Here is a 22090-nt window from a genome sequence, read left to right on the forward strand (position 1 = left end):
AAGCTGTCATGCCTGAGAGTTTGTTTGCTGGCTGTTTGTTAGGAGGTGACGTGACCTGAACCCCAGAAAATGTAAAACAGCACAGTGATGTTTTCATCCGGTCATATTCATGTGTGAACACACACAGGATGTGTACAGTTTGTACTTCGTGCACATTGTGCATCTCAGAATAACGTAATGGGATTATAGTTATCGATGCATTAACGTGTTGATCAGGTTAATGTTGCTGAAGGTGGAGCTCATTTCAATCACTTTATACGCTGCTGCGATAATAACACATTATGATCAGTTAATTAAGTGGCAGAAAATGAACTGAAGTACCTGAAAGCTGCGCTGTAGCACAGTACTTGAGTAAATGTACTTAGTTGTCATTCTTACTGTCCAAAGCTTCATCAACACAGCGGAGGAACAGGACTGGTTCCGGGTGTGTCCACCATGATTCATGTTTGATCTCATATGCCATCGAATGGGGCCGTGGGTGGTGTCGTCCTGGTGTGACCTGATGGGGGAAAGGCGCCGGCGCCCCCTTTTTATTTGTGGCCCTGACCCTCAGAGTCTGTGCACGTCTCTGCCGTCACCTCACCTGAACTGCTGTCCCTTTTCCTGACATCTGGCACTTTTCAGGGACGCCGCATCCGTCTTTCTGAAGTTTCCTCCACCTGTCTCTTCCTCTCCGTCTCTGTGTAATTGCTGCTGCACTGTGTGATGTATGTGCCGTTACCGCATGTGTCCCGAACATCGACTGCGTCCCGATTCATTATTCAGCTTCCCTGGCCCGACGTAGCAAGAGAGCAGCTGCTGTTGCTGTCACCGGTCAACCAGGAATCCATGAATCTGTAATCACCCTGTCATCTCTGTCTGTCCCCCTGCCTTCTCTGCTCCCGCTCTCTATTTATTCCTTCTGTCTTCATCTGTCTTTCTGCTGTCTGTTTCTCTGCTTGCTCTGTCATTCACTCAGCCTGTCCACCTGTCACCTCTCAGCCTCCTCCTCCTCCTCCTCCTCGTCCTCCTGTGTCTTCCTCCCTTCATGTCCCACAGCTCAAAGGGATGCATGTGTAAATCCAGTGTTTGTGAGGGTTGGACATTTAAAAAACTGGTGCAGATTCAGGAAAGCAGTAGTAAACTTTGCACCCCTGTGTTCATCTTTTTCCTTGCTCTCACTCCCTTCACCTATCCCATAATTGCGTCCTCTCTCTTCAGGACGCGATTTGTCTCTCGCTGAGCTGTGACTTACTGTACTAATTACCTCACCACCTGTGGAAAGGTGCCGAGCATGTCGCCACACGCCACACGGAGAGCGAATCCAAGGCTGAGCATACATCATACTGATATGTTTTTCTATTACCCACCTGTGGCATGGTGTGTGTGTGTGTGTGTGTGTGTGTGTGTGTGTGTGTGTGTGTGTGTGTGTGTGCGCGCGCGCAGCAAAGTGAGGGCAAGTCCCTCAAGGGCAGAGAGAAGAGCGTTATGGCGAGCACGGGAGCGTGTGCACTGTCGAGGCCTCAGTGAGCGCTATCTTTAATTTATCGCTGTGTTTTATTTACCAGACAGTCAATTCAGGCCACCGAGCAGCAAACACGGCTCTGCGTTAATGCACAGCGTCCGCTCCACCCCACCTGTCTGTCAGCGCGCAGAGCTGTGCTCACGGCCCTTCAGCTTTCGTTTCATTGCTTTCATCAGGACACTTTGTTGAGACAGAAACTCTTATTTTGAAATCTTTTTTCTGTCTTGTTTCTTCTCTTCAGTCCTGTTTTGTGGTGCCAAAGCATTTCCTCTCTCCCCTCCCCGGAGGTGCTGTTATCAGGTGTGATAGTGGCCATGATATACAGCCCCTCTGACCCTGAACACACACACACACACACACACACGCACACACACTCTGTCTCATTAATTCATGGCCTTCAACTCAGGATTGAATTACAGCCGGTGCTGGTGCAGGATTTACTTTGACAATATCCTCTGTTGCGGGCACACCCCTACACACACACACCCCTACACACACACACACACACACACACACACAGATCAGCTGCAGTGTTGCATCACACATGCACACACAGCACCGCTCATGATATGCTGTCAGTGTTTGCTATTCCACGTTTTGCTTGCTGGAATTCATAATTCATTAATTTGTCTGCTGAACTGTCGCAGAAACATCTGCCTGGATCCCTTTTCATCCTTCCATCAACTGCTTCGCCTCCTCAGCTGCACAGAGACGAGCGTCAAGCCCACATCGTGGTGCTGAATTACTGATACATGCTACAGTGTGTTCCCAGACGCATGTGAGCACACGATTAAAATCCAATGCGTATAATGATGGCGCTAAGATCAAAGGCAGTCGGAATGGGGCGCAGGCCCTTTAAGAGAGGCAGGACGGGGAGGGCTCCACATCCATAAAACATGAGTTTGTTCAGTGGCCATGCTAAGACATGGTTAGGAGCGCCTCTGCGCTCCAGCGTGCTCTCACAGCCATCGCAGGCAGAGCATCCCCATCCCAGCGAACGCCTCACACACACGCTGACACAGCTCATGGACATGGACCCGCAGAGAAGAAAGGGATAAAACTGGAGCAAGGGAAGACGGGAAGCAAGAAGGAACAGCAGCAGAAGAAGAGAGTGAATGGGGAAGAAAGAAGAGGTTAAAGGCATAAAGAAGATAAGAAAGTGACGGCGCGATAGAGGACAGTGAACGGGAGCATCGAGGCGGAGAATGGGCAATTCCTCCTTCCCAGGCATGTCCCCTCTCTCTCCGTCCATTCTGTAGTTGCAGGTATTTCTAACTTGAGTGCCCTTCTCTGACGCGCTGGGGGTGCTGGGAAACTACCGCTGTTTACGTCCGCTGTCCCTTCCTTCCTCACTGTGATGCTGTCTGTCTTCGCTGCACGTCTGTCTTTGCCTGCATGTCTCTGAAAGACGCATCTGATTTCACTTTACAGAGTTAAAGTCCACCTTTGCTACTCAGTACTTTTTTTTTTTTTTTTAGCTCTTATAGTGTCACTGCAGTGCGTGAGCGTAATCTAAAATCTGGGGCACCGAGTTGAAGCATCTTCTAAGTTGTTTTTTATTTGGTTTGATTTGAGATGAAGCCTCTGATTGTGTTACTCTGTGCTGTTACTGTAGTTTTAAGTGCTTCAGCCCATTTGAAAGACATTACAAGTGTCTTAGAGATGCATTTCAGTGCAGATATTGACAGCGCTGAGTGCCTGAGAGGGCTGGGGGCGTGAGTGTCTGGTGGTGTCGGTTGCGTCTGGCAGCAGCACTTGTTTACTGCCTGTGCAGATGGAGACTGTTCATGATCTGCCTCTCTGTGCTGTGCATCTGGGGCAGCATGAAAGAGGGCTATTGATGGACGTGCAGAGGCAGCTGCTGGTCAGAGAGATGGAAAGAGTGATACAGACAATGATGGCAGTTTATAGGTCGTTTGCTGGACGTTAATGCAGCGGTTTGAAAATACAGAAACAGTGATGTCCACTTAGTGAGCGCTGGGGGACGCACAGCCAGCTGCAACTCATTTGCATGGTGGACGTACTGAGCTGAAGAATGGGAATCTGTCTTCAGGATGAGAGGACGGGGGGACGTTCAGGTGGATTCATCCATAAATCTGCATCATTACATGTGAATCACAGAGCATCAGTTTGTCTGACTGAGGGTTGATAATTAAAAAAAATCCACCCCCCTCATAGATGTGATCAGTAAAGTCACTACAGGATATTCAGCCGTTCATCTGCAGTCACGACAGCCCTGTAGACTCCGGCAGGTGCGTGTAGAGCAGGATTCCCCCAGTGCTTTACCGTGGGGGCGGCCCGCCTCGCCTGAAACAATGACGTTACAGCGTGAAAGATGAATACAGGTTAATGAAATCAGTTCATGTCATCAGTGTGACTCCTGTGAAAGCCGTCCTATTACTAACTACATTCATCTCGAGTGAGACGTGTAAGGATTTGTGTGCTGTGAAGACAGTTAACGCAGGCAGCTTAATCATTTGGCTTTGTTTATGTGTACAACCCTGATTCCAGAAACACACTGTGATCACCTGCTGATCCATAAACTCACCTGAAAACAGCCCAGAGTCAATACATTTCATGTTTCTCCTCATCAGCTTCATTGATTTCTGTAAATATCTGCTTATTGTGAATCTGATGCAGCAACACGTTTCACAGTCTGGGAAAGAAACACCTGTTTGGATCATTCCACAGGTAAACAGGCTCGTTGGTAACAGGTGAGAGTGTCATGATTGGGTATGAAAGGCTCAGCTTCATAGAGGGTGGAGTGAGGTTCACCACTTTGTGAACACATGAAGGATGAAGGACATGAACACATGGACACTCTGTTTGCTCTGTGTAAAAGCTGTTTGTTGGTGAGGTGGTTGAAGACATGTGTGACTGTGACCTTTCATTTCTGTCATCACAGGGCTGCCATGCCATCAGATAACGGCTAAAATGTGGTAAAAGTCTAAAAATGCAACTGTCAGATTATCCCTGACCAAGGTCATTTAACAACACTCATCACTTTTCATCCTCTTCATCAGCAGGTGAGCAAATATTTTTAACCTGTTTTTCAAGCTGCATGTTTCCTGACGTGAAACAGAAGAGGTCAAAGTATTTGTCCATATTAATGCACACGTGTGTTCATGTGTGTGTGTTTACTGGCCTCCATCTTTGTTTTGATTGGCTGGAAATGGGTTAAAAGGTGTTTAAAGCACCATGATGGAATCTGTTTTTATCCAGGTGGTTAGAGGAGTCCCTGAGGACTCGGTGTTGTTACAGCCCTCTGGCTTTTTCAGCGATCACCAGATGTTTATCTCTCAGAGAAAAGACTCTTATCTGGAGCTACAAACTGACCCTGGTGCAGATCTAAGAGGCTGGAGGCCGGCAGAGCGCAGACTGGAGGTTTGGTCGAATCAGTATTGATTTACATGATGCCCTCCTCTCTCCAACCTCCAGCACGCTCGCGCTGCTCAAATCTGTGTCAGAGCGAGAAAAGGCTGGAGTCTGTTGAACATTTTTGGAGATAGGATTGTAAAAGTACCAGCTATCTTAGAATTCAGCGCGGTTCGATCTGAGGCCCGTCACTTCTGCGCGCCGTCTCACTCGGAAATCGCTGAGAGGATTAAATGTGAGCAGAGCGTTTTGAAACACAGACTACAGAGTTGTCCTTGAACATCTCAAACTTATCTCTTTGTGCTGCATGACTGTGTGAGTCATGTCACCTCAATGACACGCCACAGCCCCCCCCAGCAGCTCCACGGGAGGGTTTGAGAGGGGGCGGGTGGCGGCGGCGGCGGCGGTGGAGGTGGGTAGCAGATCAAGCGTGTTGGAATCATAAGTGACTGGGGAGCAAAAGAGAAGGAGAGGAGGCAGGGTGGAGGATCTGTCAGAGCGAGGAGCGGCAGCCAAACAGCAGTTTTCCCACGTCAGCCTGATCAAACTTGTTGACATCTGGAAGGAGATGGAAGAGAGACGGAGAAAGGGAGGAAGAGATGAAGGGCAGAGAGAGGAAGCTGCGGAGCAGAGGGGGCCGACATCGCACGGCTGATTGATGCGTTTGCCGCCGAGCCACCAGGTGAGGGTGAGCCGACTGTACTGTTGACTCAGGGATGTCTTTTCTCCAGAGGGCTGCTTTGCTCTCTGACAGCTCCACACTGTGCTGCGTTTCATCCTCCATGCTCCTTCCTGCGACTTCTTTGATGAGTCAAAACAACATTTTGGAGAAATGTGGCTTCCCTGGCTGAGGCTGCGGGTACCTGAATGCATCCTCGACACCAGAGGCCTCAGCGTTCGGCACAATGTGGAAGAAAGCAGTGAAGCTGTCACTGACAGAACGCTTCACGGTAAAAAGTTGAACCTCTTCCTTAAACCTTCTGACTCATGAAGGCACCTGCTGACACCTCAGACCTCCACCTTTACCAGGATCTACTCCTCTTCTGGATCCTCTCCTTATCGATTATCTATTAATTAATTAATGTAACCCACAAAATATCTAAAAATAATCACAGACACCATTGATTAACGTTGTGAAATAGCTTTTTAAAGTACAATCGTTGTGATCAGCTACTTCAATGATTAATACGTCATCAATAGTCATTGATCTTTTGTCGACTCACTGATTGTTTCCGTACAGCTTCAGTACTCGTCTAATGAGTAAAAGTACTCGTTGTGCAGAGTGGTCCACTGCAGAGTCGATTATTGATGCGTTCAGGTGTTCCTAATGTTGCAGCAGGTAGAGGTGGAGCTTAATCCTGAATGATGCTTCATAATTTATCAGTTGATTGATATTTTGTTTGGATAATATGCGTTAAGTAGCATAAAATGGAAAGTACCTTGAAGTTGTACAGTACTTGAGTAAATGTACTCAGTTACGTTCCACCACTGATCACAGCAGGATCATTTTGCAGCTGACTTCCAGCCACTCAGTCCTTTTTATCGACTCCTCTGGACAAAAATGTGCAAATGACATTTTTTTAATGTTTGTAGCCAAGTTATATATTCACATTTATATGAAAATCTACACAGAGTACAAGCACAGTGACAGATGACAGTGAAAAATCTCACCTGTCCCAGCGCCCTCATGCCTGAACAATAATCTTTACTGTATTAAATTAGCACAGATGAAACATTTGACCTCTCTTGTCGCCTCTGAGCTCCGTCTGCAGCTGTTTTTCCAGTGAGCTGTTGAGGCTCGGCTCGTGTCTTCAGAGTCCACATCCTCCCGTTTGAAGGGGACGTAATGATCCTGTGGCGATTGCCTTTTGAGTGAAGTGCAGGCTGAGAGCAGCACCTGTGGAGCTGGCAGAGCTTCAGTTTCTTGTTCAAGGACGCTCTTTCAGTTGAGCGGCAGTGACTCTGCAGCCTGTTTGGCAAATACTGCTCAAATGTGGCGACACGGAAACGTGTTCCTCTGGTTTAAAACGAGCTGTGAAGGTGTCGTTCTTTTCACTGTTGTCTTTATGCTGTCATAGAGGACTTTAAGGGACACTTTGTGGTCGCAGCCTCAGGTGAGATCTGGAAAGAGGAGTTTTAGTGAATAATGAACCACCTTTGGCCTCCTGATTACACAGAGCAATGAAACACTCGCTGTATGAGATTTATTAACAATAAATCTCAGTTCATTTGGCGCTCTGCTCGGAGAAGCTGACCCAGGATAATCTTGGCAGTCTGTCTGCGGATGTTGCTTCATTTATTCATCGAGGCCTCTGGAGCTGAGACAGCTGAGTAGAAACTCCACTGCGAGCTGCTTTAAGATGCTGTAGCTGGTGATTTGGATGTCAGGATGCCGGCCGTCAGAATGAAACGTACACGAAGAATCTCTCCACTTTCAGAACATCTTTCCATCCACTTCAAAATGTGACTGACTTGACCGACTTCGGCGTCCGACTGATCGCGCTCAAACAGGAAAACTTACATGTCTTTAAGTCTTTAAACTGTGTTACGACAGGTTCTTTTTCCTATAACGTGCCACCATCTTTTACCTTAACCTCATTTCCTCTGGCCGGCTGAGGCATCAGACGAACACACGGACAGCACAGAGAGACGTGGAGAGACGAGGACAGGGGACATTTTTCAGCATGTTGTCGTTGGAGGACAGATGCCGATGGCTGCCACAGAGCACTGCGTGCCGAGGAAGATTTTTCTTTTTGAAAAAAGTGTCTTGAAGGCAAATCCGTCTGTATGAAGACAAATTATATGCAATAGGCTTGGAGTGAAAAAGAATTTTCCCTTGTCTGGGAAGGAAAAGGAGGATAAAAGAAATGAAGCAGCCTTTTATGCTTTTGTCATCAGTATTTCTGTATCCCAGCCTCCAGAAGTTGTGTACAAGTGAAAGAAAAATGGAGGGAATAAGCAGAGAGGAGCCTCTCCTGGAAGGGACGGCGCTGGCTTTTCTCTAATAAATCAGCTTACTACAGCGTCGCGCTGTCTCAGTCGCAGCTGTTCCCATTTTCTCCTCCAGTTGACAGTCGCTGGACGTAAAGTGCTGATAACGACTTCATGTGGGCGCCGTGGCGGCCATCGTTTGAACGGCTCTGCACGGGGAGAGGCTCGGCACAGCTATCACAGTTTCCACACAGTTGTACATTATTCTGCCGATGATCCCTGCAGCGTGGTCTGACCCTCAGCTGCAGGGTGACTTTACTGACAGCGCGGTGGGCCAGCGGGTTTCTGAGGCTTCTGTTTGTGGGCGTGTGCTTTATTTCTAATCATGTGCACCACGTCATAGGAGGCGTATTCCTCCGCTGAGGTTAGAAATGTGATTTTATTGCACTTCTACCTCTTTAGACAAAAGGATGAGTGAATTAGAGGATAAAATGGAGCAGACCCCTCCTGCGTCACGTAGCATTGACTCATTCATTGACTGTACTGTCAGCGGGCTCCTCTTACAGACAGAGGAGGCAGAGGAGGTGCAGCATCCGAGGAGTGAATGTGATGAAGAGTTGATGCATGTTGGAAGTCAGACAGTGATGTATTCTGATGACTTGTCAAATCCCTGTCGAGATGCAGGCAGCAGCCCTTCAGTTTGTTCACATTTAAAATCAAATATGGTTCATTTTCATGGTATTTTTGGATCCTTTGATTCCTTGGTGGGGTCGTTCTTCTTCAGGGACCAGTTACACCATCCAGGCTTTCCACTGGGAGTAATCCATCTTTTAGCACCGTGCAGTGGTTTATAATATGAGGAGGGATTTTACTACTTTGGAAGTTATCACAGTGAACCACAGACGTGCAGCATTTACATTACAAAGTAGTCCACCAGGAATGTGTGCGTCCATGCGTTTGATTGGCCAACGCAGCGCTTTGCTGGATGATGTCTCATTGGGGTTAGGGATGGGTCATAATGTCCAACATAAAAAGTAGAATAATTAATGAGGCTATTATCTTAAAATGTATGATTGTAACCCGTGTCGGGTTGATGTAGTTCATCAGGGTGTAGATCCCAGTGAATATCAAATACTGTTTTTGACTGAGCAGCATCGCAGCGTTACCTGAGAGGTGAGACTTGGCGGTATGAGGTCAGTCGAACCTCAGGCGGTACATCACACTGTAGCTGCATGGTGTGCGCCTCAGGCTGCTGCATTGATCCCTTCAAAGAGCACGCAGTGATGTAGTCTCTACAGTCTGCAGACATTTTATAGTCCTTGAGAAGGCTGGATCCATTTCCCACAATGCAACTGAAAACTCCACGCCCTGAGCTGAGATAACGGCGCTGACGTCACTCTCATGCTTTGCTCAGTGCTCTCTGTGAACAGTAAATTGACTTTGGCATGTGAACTGGGTGAAGTGCCTCTTTAAGTCCCAGCAGGGCCTTGATCCATCAGTGCAGACCTCCCTCACAGCAGGCGCTGCTCTGTCTGACTCAGGTGTAACTAATGACATTAATTACTGTTCAGCTGTGTCAGTCCAGGGTCCTGCTGTTGGCACATACATGCTGCCTCTCAGCTTAGTAAATGTAATGGATCCATTTTTAATTGTATTAGTTCCACCTCTGCGTTTCCTGCTTCAGAAGGTCAAAATGTCTGCCGTGAATAAAGGTCTGCTAACAGAGCTGAAGGCCCTGTGGGGCGGCGTGAACGTCGTTGTTTTCCCATGACTTCGTCTCGTATGGAAACTCATAAACAAACTGCGTCTGCGACAATTCACTGTTACACTTTAAAGAGTCCTTTGAAGCAGGTCCACGGTGTGTGTGTGCGTGTGCGCTTGTTGAAGTTTGATTCCCAGCTCGTCGGGCACATCAGCCAATCAGCTTCTCGGGCTGCAGCCTCCACGTCTCTCTCAGCAGAGGGTGATCTGAGACACAGATTGTGTTTGTGCACACACTTTTGCATCTTTGAGCTTTTTTCTCAGAGAAGTCTCCGGGTGAATTTTTTCTGTTGTGCTGCATAAAAGCATGGGCTGATTTTTCCCTCACATGGCCTCTCGTGTAGCTTTTAAGATACCATAGGAAAAGCATTAAAAACTGTCATGGGGTTTTGGATTTTGCAGTGCGTGTGCGTGTGCGTGTGTGTGTGTGTGCGTGTGCGTGTGCGTGTGTGTGTGTGTGTGTGTGTGAGAGAGAGAGAGAGAGAGAGGTTACTTCAAGGTCTTCTGGCTGCTCTCTCATATTCTGGCACCTCCAGTGCAGAGGGAAATACACTGAGAGTCTAATTTGACAACTTTCCCTCAAAGACTGAATCACAGATATTCATCTCCAGATTTTTTTTCTCACAGCCGTAACGTTTTGTCCTTGATGAGGGATTTCTATTTCAGTGACATCTCTGGTAGGGAGCAGCCTATCAGATGGCATTACTGTCACACATCAGGGCACAGAGAGCAGAGAGGAGCACACACGCCGTCGCAGGTAGAAGGTGTATTGCTGTGACAGGAGAGAGGCTGCAGGATGAAGGAAGCGCCTCTGTGTGTGCACGTTTCATTTGTTTTATGAAATTCGTCGTTTCTGCTCGTTTGTCTGTGTGAGATCGGTTTGCGCTGCAGGCGCGGTGCCACACATTGGTTCACATATTGCCCGTTTGCTCTGAATTGTGCATGCTGGATGCGTAGGCAGAACAGCTCCGACATCACGGGGGACATCGGGTCTGATTCGCTCAAATTACAGGATTATATGGTATGGATGGAGACTGAGACAGTTGGTGACGTAAATCACTGTAGAAGTGACATCGATGCTGGATTTGTGGCCCGTGACTAATAAGCTTCGATAAAACACCTCTGCTGGAGCTGGAGCTGAATGAAGCGTTTGATTTTCAGACCTGGGATCACAGTCTTTAACGTAAGGTTAAAGAGTGACCTGCTGCCAGGCTGTTTAAAGTCTGTGTCGCCTCGTCTGCTGTGGCCTTTACTGCACCTTAACCACACCCGACAGCGGGGTCCCTGCACCCCGACCACGCCCTGGACCCTGCAGTTCACTCCTGCATGACTGCAGAAAGCAGTGAGATAGACATGCAGACGTTCTTGTTCCTCGGAGGATGACCTCTAACGACCTTGATGATCCTTGTAGCTTTTCGCGTAGCTCCACTGTCACAAAATGTTAGCATGCTAACACGTTAAAATAAGATGGTGAACATGGTCAACGCTGTAGCTGCTGAACACCAACATGTTGATGTTGTTCTTGTGAGCGTGTTGGTGTTAGCATCGAGCTCTGTGAGGTACTGAAGGACAGCATCGGTGTTTCTGTGACTGTAGACTCTTGTTAAATAATGTTGTTGACATTTTACCCAACATAAAACAATGTTGTTTATTAGCAAACAGTCAAAATCTGATGTCTGTTCTCGTACCTCTGCTTTAAATCCAGGTAGATTAGATTAGATTAGATTAGATGAGGATTCCCACAGTTCGACAGCTGTTTGCACTGCATCAGTCAACACAGTGGTGTTTGTCCAGCAGCCAGAGCTGATTACTGTTGCTGAGACAAACATCCAAAGTAGCATCACAACTATATAAAAAGACTTTCAAGGATAAGAAAGACAAATATAATCAATGCAGTAACCAATGATGTGAACACGAATGAATGAATTCAGTGTGTGAACATGAAAACACAGCTGCTAGCCTGACGCTAACAGCCTTGATGCCTCTCTCTAACTGACCAGACTCTCTACAGCAGCCTTGACTTCAGTGGCTGCTGGTTTGGTATCTGACAGTGACATGAAGAGAGCATGAACGTTAGCATTCGTTTTGAAACCTGTAGTCGTGACACGAGGCCTCGTGAGCGACCCGTCATATGTCGTACGGTCGGTCCATGAAGCGTCTGCGCCCGCCTGCGCGCATCACGTGTGCTTGCATGTGGAGCATGTGTGTTAGCTGCTTGTATCTCGTACATGTGCTGTGTGACAGCTCTGATCTCTTCCTCCTCTTCGTCAGCTCGTATCTGGTGTGACAGCTTTGACACACAAGCTGAAAGCAAACAAGCGCTGCTCGACCGCATCAATGACTTAACTACAACATTTAACCGCCACTCATTGGTGATCATTCACATCGCTCCTCCGTGAACTCCCATATGACCCTCCAATGAAAGGCTCCTGTCCAGAGGAAGGGGCTTCTGAGATGAGGAGAGAGATGAAGGTCAGCCTGAGCAGAAGAAGAAAGTTTCCTTCAATATTTCTGTTGATTCCTTTTAGCTGAAAATACGCCAACAGGCAATTGTACAGCTGATTAAACAATTATTCCATTAGCTGATTGACAGTAACATAATTACAATAATACTTGTAATTACAACAATTATTTTGATGTCTGACCGTGACTCAGTGTAATGAATGCGATCAGGGCTGCAACTAAAGATTATTTTCATTGTCAATTCATCTGTCCATCATCGACTCTTTTGTTTTTTGGTCTATAAAATCTCAGAAAATGGTAAAAAATGTCAATTAGTGTTTCCCAAAGCACGAGATGGCGTCCTCAAATGAAGACACGGAGAAAATGTGCTGAGTGTGTTTAGACAGGTGACATGTCAACTGCACATGGAGCCAGACAGGAAGTCAGACACAGGAACGGTGTAGAGAATCCAGTAAACTTTCAAAATAAAACACCCTGTGCAGACTCCTGATAATTGATATGAAGGATTCCTTCAGTATTTGTTGGTGCTAGCCTGCCGCTAACACCCCACAGCCTTCACGTCAGCCTCTGCTGGTTCAGTAACTGTGGACGCAGCAGGTCGCATCGCTGCACTTTACTGCTGTTGTTCCTCTGAGTGCCTCTCTGCTGCTTCCAGGAGATGTTTTTCATTGTGCCTGTGAGACTCTGAGCTCTCTGTACTTTATTGGATGCTGATGCTTCAGGTAATAAACCAAGTCTGTGTGCTTCCTGCTGTTGTTGGCACCGTTAACAGTAAACATGGCTGATCTTTGGCCTGCTGGACTTTAAGGAGTCACAGAACACCTGAACCACTTCATCATCACGTCCCGTAGCCTCGTTCATCCACAGCAGTTCTTTACTTGTTGGTTGTTGTGACTTTTGAGTTGTTTCTGTCTTTGCCAACACTTTTCTCTGAGGGATCTCAGCTCGTCTCCCTTCTTTCATTGTTTCTGTGGCTGTGATCGACTGTTGGTGTGCTGTCAGCCGGTGAATTCACTCAAAGTATATCGAAGTTTCTGTCTTTTCTATTCAGGCCCGAGCCCCCGGGAACAGCGCCGGGCTGTGGATGGATTCTGGTGTGCTGGCTGTAGTTGGATCTGAAGATTATTTTTCCACACGCGATCATTATGAAAGAAATATGAGGAGTCACAAACACAGTATAATCAGGTCAAATAGAAATGGAGAAGTTTAACAGATCTGAACAGCAAATTATTTTCATGTTATGTGTTGGAAGCTCAATTATATAAAGGACACTCAGTAGATTAATCAATACTGAGCAGCAAACTGAGATTTCAGATTCATCATTAATGTGTGTCATCACTGGTGTGTGTTAAATGTCTTCATCTCTAAAATGCATCACATCACGCTGTTGTTCATCCAGTTTTATAAGATGGATCCAAAGAGGTACTGTGAGAAATGACTTAAACAGCTAATCCATTATCAAAATAATTGGCAGTTAATTTTTTGTTGATGAACTCACTGATTAATCAAGTGATATCACCAATTTCTATGTTCATTTCTGTGGATTTCAGAGGTTACCGCCCAAATAAAATGGCAGGCAGTAAAACTATACTCCATACAAGAGCGTCAGAGGAGTCAGTTAATACAGATAGCACTGCAGTGAAGGGCTGGTTTGCGGATCACTGGAGTGAATGTTGACGACACGAGTCTCGTGTTGTTCGGAGAGGAGGAAGCAGATTTAAGAGGAAGATGTATCTGCAGAGGGCGTGAGAGGAAAGATGCTCATAAGGAAGTGCGGTGTAATCAGCAGGCAGCTTTCCTTGTTCATGACACACACACACACACACACACACACACACACACACACACACACACACACACACAGGCTGTAGGATCTCATCTCTGTGCAGCTCTCGCCTTCCTCAGCAGCCTTGGAGAGTGATTTCATTGGGATGACAAGTGTGCCTCTCCCTCCATATTTCTGCCACCCGGGCCCTCGCCTGGATCCAAAGGCAGTCTGCGATAATATAGGCCCCCTTTCTTTTCCTTTTTTTTCCTTTTACCTCTTTCTTCCTTCTGTCTCAGTCTACCCAGTCTGATTTTAGCTGTGCTGAAAGAAGCATTTTCTTCCTATCACAACATCGCTAATGCTTGCTTTCCTCCGTCTCTTCATCCCCCTCCGTCCACCAAGCAGGAAATGGGTCCAGTTGCCGTTAAGGGCCATTATCTGTGTAAGCTATCTGTCTCGATAATTGACCAGTGGGGGTAAATGTGACGGTGATCGGTGTGATGCTAACACTTTCTGCCAATTTGACACGCTCGTAATCCGCCGGGCTCACGTTCCCACCCCGCAGCCGTCACGGGGAGGCGAGAGGCTCGACGCGTTGGGGCGCCGTAGCATCACGGATACACGCAGTGGGCCGAGTGCGTGGGTGGGGAGAAACACTCGGCCTAAATTAGGAAGCGGGAGCGTTTGAGTGGGCGCATAGGAAGAGGAAATTGGTCTAAACACGCTGTAGAGACAGACGCGTACAGATGGATGTAGCTGTCACAGCGTGGATATGTAAACCCAGCTGGAGGAAATAAACTCATCTTAACATCACAACCAATTTGCTCTGTATGCCGCTGATTGCTCTCGCAGCAGTGAAGAGCAGTGAAAGTGAATGACATGAATAGGTGGCATACTGTACGTGTATCCGGGCATGAGCAGTAATGAGACCACGTCTTTATTCCGCCTGGTGTGACATCTGGAAGTGATGAAGAACATCCTGCTGTATTCAGGAGAATACCTGAAGACATCAAATGTTCAGATTTGAGATGTTTGAAGCTTCTGCTGCCTCCTCCGAACCAAAATGGAAACTTGTTTATGCTGCTCACAATCACTTATTTCTCATCTTTTAAGCCAAAAATTCACTGATTCCAGCTCCTGAAACGTGATAACTTCCTGCTTTTTGTGCTCTGTCCTGATACTGAATTGAAAATCTGGTTTTTGATCTGTTATTCTGGTAAAATCTGATGGGCATTCGGCACCACTTTCTGTCATTTTAGAGACCACACAGTTGATGAGAAATAATACGGACAAGAAATAAGAATGTCGGGGTGTTGGCAGAGATACACAACATGGCCAAAAGCATGCAGACATCAGAGCATCACACACACAGGATTATTGGAAACTGCTGCAGTGATTTGCTCCGATTCAGCCACAAGAGCGTCAGTGAGGTCCAGCGCTGATGTTGGCCATGATGTTCACTCACGGTCTGTGATCCAGTTCATGTTTGAGGGCCAGGATGGAGGTCAGGGCTCTGCAGGCCGGTCAGGTCCTTCCACACCAAACGGCTGCAGCACTGATCTTCACATGTCTTATTTCAACCGACCAGCTGTCTAAACCCCAAATTAGGAGTAAGAAAAAGGGAAAACATTTACACCTGCGAAGCTGGCTCCCATTGAAATTTGCTATAATTAATTGTCCACATACTTTTGGCCATATTGTGCATCTGAAAACCCTCACAGATAAAAGCAAAGCTAGCAGCATAGCCCGTTAGCGCAGCGGTAAGTGGAACAATGTCTTTTTGTAGCTCGGCTGGAGAAGCCTTTAAACATGAGAGCGTTGGAAAGCTGCAGTCACATGAAACGGATGAATTACTAACATAAGCATAGGTTTAATAACATAATGTAGGCGACTGGAGGCGGCCGAGCTCTTTCTCCTCAAACATTCAGCCTGTTTTAATATGTTGCCAGACATTTCCAGATGGGATAAAGGATAGTCTGAGTCACTAACAACATTTGCATAGCGCGTCTTTAAAAGTGTTGCCAGAAATGAGTACACAAAACTTCAAATGCAGCTGAAGCCTCGGCGCAAACAAGCCCGACTCAAACGACGCCGAGGCATTATCGCGTCCTAAGTGCTTGTATAAACAATAAACACGCTTTTCTCAATAGCACAGCTGGAGCGGCGGTGTGATGGCACAGAGGAGTCACTGCGACACCAGCGAGCCCGGACGCCGCGGCGTCGTAAAGACCTTAGTGGAGGGGAAAAGGGGAAAAGGCGCGATAGAGTTGTGGCAGTCATTAAGGGCAAGAGTGCTCTCTGCTATTCTGGCTTATCTACTGCAAGGTGGAGGCAGGGGGGGGTGGGGGTGGGGGGGTAATTCTGCTCAGGGCTCATGTGCAAAGCTGAGATACAGAACAAGAGGGAAGTGGAGGGAGAGAGGGAGAGATAGAGCTGGTTCATTTGCAGCTCGTCCCCGTAGACTGTGGAAAGGATTATACTCACACAGAGAGAGAGGGAGGGAGACGCTCAGGCTCTGTCTCAGCACACACTGAGCACTCTGCCTCCAATCTCCTCCACTGCACCCTGCGCCTCCTCCTCAGCTCGCTCCTCTCCTTCCTCCAACACACACACATGTGCAGGCACAAACACACCACTGCCATGTAGAGTCTCGGCCAGAGGGGGACACCAACCTGCACAGGACCACGAGCCAGGTACGCTCCGTCCGTCCGTCCGTCCGTCCGTCCGTCCGCCCGCTCGTTCGTCTCTGCTCACTCTGCCACATTCTGCACCAGCAGGTTTTTGGGTTGTCGCTGTTGAGATGGAGCCACTCGCTCTCTGCAGAAGACTCGCAGGCTGCATGCGCCAGGATTATCCGGCTTCTTTGCATAGCCCCGAGAGAACCAAAAAAAGATAGCAGAGAGGAGAGGGGAGATGGGGAGGGGGGTGAACGAGAGCAGAGAAGAGCCAAACTAAGCACTGTTTGTCATGTAAGGCGAGAAAAGTGTGCGGCGGGCAGCCAGATAACCTGGGCTGACCTTCACGTGGAAGGCGGCGCTCCTGCTGGGGGCTACAGCATGTGGGACACTGTCCACGAGGACCCCCCCACCCCCCAAACTCCTCACATCCTCTCTCTCCTTCTCGGGGGTCGTATTAATAACCATACATGCTGAACACGCTCAGGGGACTTGCTGCAATTGGTGGAAATGCAAATGAGCGCGCAGGCTGATTATTCCTTCTGGTGAGATGAATGTGTGTGTGACAGAATCGGCGTGGCGTGGCGTGCTCGGTCTGCTCTGAACTCAGGCTTCAGGCTTCAGCTGAGAGAGCTGTGTTGGTTTATTTGAGGTGTGTCAGATTTGTACACCAGTAACACCACTGACTCCCAGTCAGTTTCAGGCTTTTTGAAGTGGATGTGTTCTCTGTTTTTGCCTTCGTTCTGGAGGATCTGGTGACTCAGAATCTGGGGCTTCAGAATTCACTTTGATGCTGGTTTGATATCAGTTTGTACATCTCCAGACTGCGGGGCCCTGCCTCTTTCTGGAAAATGGTGGAAAGAAGTTGTGATGGCCTGAAAACGCAAAGCAAGCTTTTAATCTGAGTCACCGCTGACGTTTTCCTTCCTTTCCTTCTTTGATCTGTCACTTACCAAAGAGTCACGACTGTCTGACAAAAAGCTTCGAGACGAGAAACAAACCCAAACCTCTGGAATATGATTCTGTGTTAGCTGTTTATTACATAAGGCTGTGCTTTATAATTAAATAACAGCTCCAGTTACGTCACAGTCAGGCCAAAAATCTGTTGCGTAATTCTTTTCAAAACTATCAAATCTCTTAATGGCACACTGTAAGAAGTTAAACGTCTAGATGGAGGCTGAGCACGCGGGGCTGGGACAAACCATTAACCTGCATTTAATCACCCGTACGGCACTACTGCTACATGTTCACACTTAAAGTATTTGCTAAAGTATTTGTACTTTAATGTATTTGTCACTAATCTCAATAACTGTGCAGGGGTCGGCGTGAACTTCATACACGCACATGAGATGCTGTTTAACCAGGCGACAGGGTGGTTCAGTCCATCGTGAGGCCGCTGTGATCCACACGCTGTCACAGCTATGCACTCGCTCACCGTCCCGTCCACCGTCTGGTTTACATGAAAATCAGTCGCGGCGCTTCCTGCTGTGTGTTCGCTTAAAGTGCATCGTCTTGACCCACTTAGGTCAAGATGGCTGCATCACAAGGTGGCGCGTTTGTACGTCTGATGGGTGAAATGGGTGATGGGTGTCTGAGTGAAACTGAGGAGCGCTGCAGCCGACACAGTTAGAGGATGACTTTTTCTTATTGCCGGCGAATATGATGAAAACACCAACACCAGCAAGAAACCTGTGTGTATCAAGAACACACACTGTTCTGATTCACCTGTTCCACATCAGGAAGCCACCGTGATGCTCTCATGACGCCGTCCTGCTCACTGCAGCTCGGCTGTATATTAATCCACCGCTGAAAGTAGTCCCTAATAAAAGCACCATTTCCTCCTGCTTGAGTTATGTTCAGTGTGAACTGCACACTGGGGCTGAGTGGCAGAAGGGGGGGGGGGGGGGATCATAAAGTATTGACAGACCTGCTAATGTTTTTTGGGTTTTGACCATAAGAAACATGTGGAATAACAGCAGCCTTAAACTAGAGGAATGAGAAGCAGTTTAGCTCCCAGTTAAAGCTCTCAGTGCTGTCACCTCGCAGCGTGCTTTCCCTGCAGGTGCTTCAATTACCTGAGCGTGGAGGCGCCCACGTCAGTCTGTGCCTGTGCATACAGTCTAACAATCACTGCAAAGATATTAAAACCATCGCTTAATGTACAGTACGCGTTGAGAGTACCTTTCATTTACACATTTAGCAGCCTGACACACTTTGCAGCAGCAGTGAGCAGCCATGTTTTTTATTACTGCATGTGTATGATAGAGAGGAGCCGCGAAGATGTCAGGAGAAAGAGGAAGACATGTGACACCAGCAGCGCTGCAAGAACACGACCCGCCGAGCCACCAGGGCACGGCCTCCTGTTAAGCATATTGTCATTGTGTGTCCCCCCCCCCCCCAGAGGGAGGCTGACCTACAACAGACAGTAGTATCAGCTCTGGCTCGGAGCCCACTGAGCTGTCAGCATCACGCCAAAGGCTAAGAGGAGACGGGGGACATGAACAGCACAGAGGAGATCAGGGATAACAAGCAGAGACGGAGGTGGACTGCAGTCTGTCTGAGTCCGCCTCTATTAGTGATGCTGGAGGAGCTGAGGAGGCGCTGCACTGAATTATTCTGTGGGCTTGAGATGGTTTAGACTTTACAGTTGATGTATGACACAGCGTCCTCCTCATGTCCCCGACGGAGCGGCACATTTAAGGACGCTGTTGTGGCGGATGCGCAGCGACATTACACATCCGCTGGGTCACAGAGCCCAGGTTTAACTCAAGTCCCCCGAGATCCGCGTTGGTTGACAGATGAAAGAGTTTCTGAAATGCCAGGTAGAAGAACGTTCCCGGCAGTGTCGGAATGAGTTTCTGGATATCAGGGCTCATGGTTATTTATGGATTTGTGTGTTATTTGTATAAGCAGCTGGCACTTATGGTGGTGGGATTTCATTATCAGCGAGGCAACTTTAAGCTTTGAAATTCAGAAATACGCACACATACAAGGAGGCACACACACACACACACACACACACACACACACAGGCCTTTGAAAGTGCCTCCTCAGCTGAGTGGATTTCCCTCCTTCACTTTTCCTCAGAGCACATCACTCTTGTTAATTACCTGGCCCACTCCATTTTTCCCAGACCAGTTGACTTATGACCACTGGTGTAACATGTTTCCAGTCAGGAATAGGCCGATCTGCACATCATGCTCGCACCCCGTCTGCAGGCAGACCTTATTTTTAGATAGTGTGCTGGGAAAGGACCAGTTTCAGTAAATTATTTGGATTAAAAACACCATCTGCTTATGAACTACACATCCTCACCCTCAGTAAACCTTACACCAGCTGGGAGACTTACTATTATTATTATTATTGTTATTTTTGGCATATTGTGCCTTTTTTGAAAGCAGGCAGGCCACGAGACGCCCCGTCTTCAGATTCTGATCATTTTAACTGCAGTATTGTGAGTCGTTCCTACCAGGACTGAGCAGGAGGCGCGCTGTGCTGTCCTCAGGATGGACAGTTCATGCTTTAATTACCCATAACGCAACAAGACCACCTGCACAGTCCAAACAGGCTGGAGACTATGTCAAGACTGAGAACAGTGTCCGAGCCCTAAACTCCAAAGGGTACGTTCCGAGGAATTCTGGCCGAGTCGGGTTTCGACGGATGCGTCAAGCTGCGCAGCAACAGTGTAGAGAATCCAGTAAATTTTCAAAATAAAACAGTGTGCAGACTCTGAATCATACATCAACAATAAACACACACACAAGAAAAGAAGTGCCTTTTCACTACAAACCCTTCTAACTGATGATAGAAGCACAGATATCAAGGAAAACTGACCAAATCAGCAGAATCAGGAAGACGAAATGCTGTTGGTGGAGTCTGAAGCTGTCTGGAGGACGAGACGAGCACCAAAATGAGGATGTTTGGTGGTCACGCGGCAAAGACTCACACGTATCAGCTGATCACTGAGCAGATACGTTTATGAGATGGACTTGAGATGATAGAGAATGAGAACACATACACACCAGATGACGTCACTAAATGAAAGTGTCTGACTCCGTGTGGATCAGACCAGAAGAAGACTTTCAAGTTGACGCGTTGCGTCTGAACAGAGACCCTGAAGGATGTCACCTCCTCTCCACCTGAATACTTAAAACAATTGTTAGATTTCATCTCGTCTTGGTCGCAGCAGTAATTTGGCTCCGTCATTTATATTTATACACAGAGATGCTGGAGTTGTGTCCCAGTATTTATGTGATAAATGAATCATGCGCGTCAGATTTCAAAGAGTCAGAGTTGCCCTAGTTGCGGCTCAAATGTTTTGTGTTGCATATTTTAATACTGAAGAGTTTTCTTTCAAGCGAGATTTCCACCGTTTGAGACGAGTGACAGTCGAACAGACGAGATGATCCTTTCCATCAGAACGGCAGGATTCACCCGCTTCCCTTCGGGGCTGTTGCAGGCGCTTTGATTGGCTGCAGATGTGTACAGTTCAGCACATTCAGCGGTGCTGGTGGTGTTTGTTTGCTTTGTGACACAGCACAAAGCAGGACCAGCAGTCATCCAGCTGGCCGCCTCCCAGAGCCCAGTGTGACACACTGATTAGTGGCCGCTAATAGATCTCCATCCCTGACTCATCCTGTCCCACTGTTCACTCAATGAGACCAATTACTCACCTTCAGGACGTGTCCTGGGCGCAGACAAGCCAAAAATATCACTTTCTAATTACCAGAACTTCCTCTCTGAGTTGGAATTGATGTCTGGCCTCAGACCAGGTTTTGTCCCGTCATTGGCTGCGAGGTGCGAGGAGGGCGGGCCTGAGTGTTGCTGATTCAGTGGTGTAACCAGAAAAAGAGGCTTGTGTGTTCGCTGTCAGGTCCTCAGGGGCTGAATTCAATCATGCTTCTGCTCGATAACCTCGGCCCCCCTCGCACATCTAACGCTCTAATCATGCAGCCTCTCATCCGACTTTAATGGCACCGGGGATGAACTGCATCCCGAGTGTTGGTAGATTGATGCGCTGAGTGTCCCGGGGCTTGATGCTTGGACCAGGATGAGCTGATGTGAGTGTTCAGGTTTTTTAAAGCTGCAGGTGAGGCTGAGACTCACAGTACATGCAGTATAGATCCAGGACGAGACCGTAGGAGGACCAGAGGAGAGACAAGTGAGGGAAGGTTTAGTCTCAGCCGTCCCCACCTCTCATCACGAAGGCATGTCTTGTCTTCCAGACTGTCCTAAATTATTATTCTCTTTGAAGACGGATCATCAGATTGAAGATGTAGTCGCAGTGCTGCTGGTTTGTTCTCAGCGTGACGAGCGTCCTGGCGGGCGCCGAGGCTCAGAGACGACACCCAAACGAACGTGTGGTCATACGCGCGAGGCTGATGTTGACACAGTGATAAACATCAGTGTTTACTGACCATGTAACAGCATCAATGGCGGATAAATGTCACGTGGCCGCATCATGTGGTCTTAAATCTACCTTTTCTTAAACCCTCATTCCTCATTTCATCAGTCATGTCAGAGGTAGAAGTATTCACATCCTTCACTTAAGGAAGAGTACTGATACCTCAAGTAAAAGTCCTGCATTCAAAACCTTACTTCAGTAAATGTCTC

The 22090-nt window shown here is 47.7% G+C and overlaps 1 protein-coding gene across 9 annotated transcripts in view; it reads left to right on the forward strand.

Annotated features, from left to right (window-relative positions):
* Window positions 1-2412: 2412 nt before the first annotated feature.
* srcin1b (SRC kinase signaling inhibitor 1b) overlaps window positions 2413-22090 on the forward strand; it is a 74752-nt gene continuing 55074 nt past the window's right edge. For 7 of the 9 annotated variants that reach the window (XR_013079298.1, XM_076760168.1, XM_076760167.1 and 4 more), the window contains exon 1: window positions 2413-2731. Coding sequence is in view for 6 of the 9 variants with exons in the window: in XM_076760168.1 (XP_076616283.1) it covers window positions 2710-2731 (22 nt within the window). In the remaining 3 variants the exon portion in view is untranslated. Of the gene's footprint in view, window positions 2770-16373; window positions 16496-22090 lie in introns of those variants that run through there. The other 2 variants (XM_076760174.1, XM_076760173.1) reach the window with 2 other exon arrangements.

The sequence above is a fragment of the Chaetodon auriga genome, chromosome 20 (genome assembly GCF_051107435.1).
Source record: "Chaetodon auriga isolate fChaAug3 chromosome 20, fChaAug3.hap1, whole genome shotgun sequence".
Lineage (NCBI taxonomy): Eukaryota > Metazoa > Chordata > Actinopteri > Chaetodontiformes > Chaetodontidae > Chaetodon > Chaetodon auriga.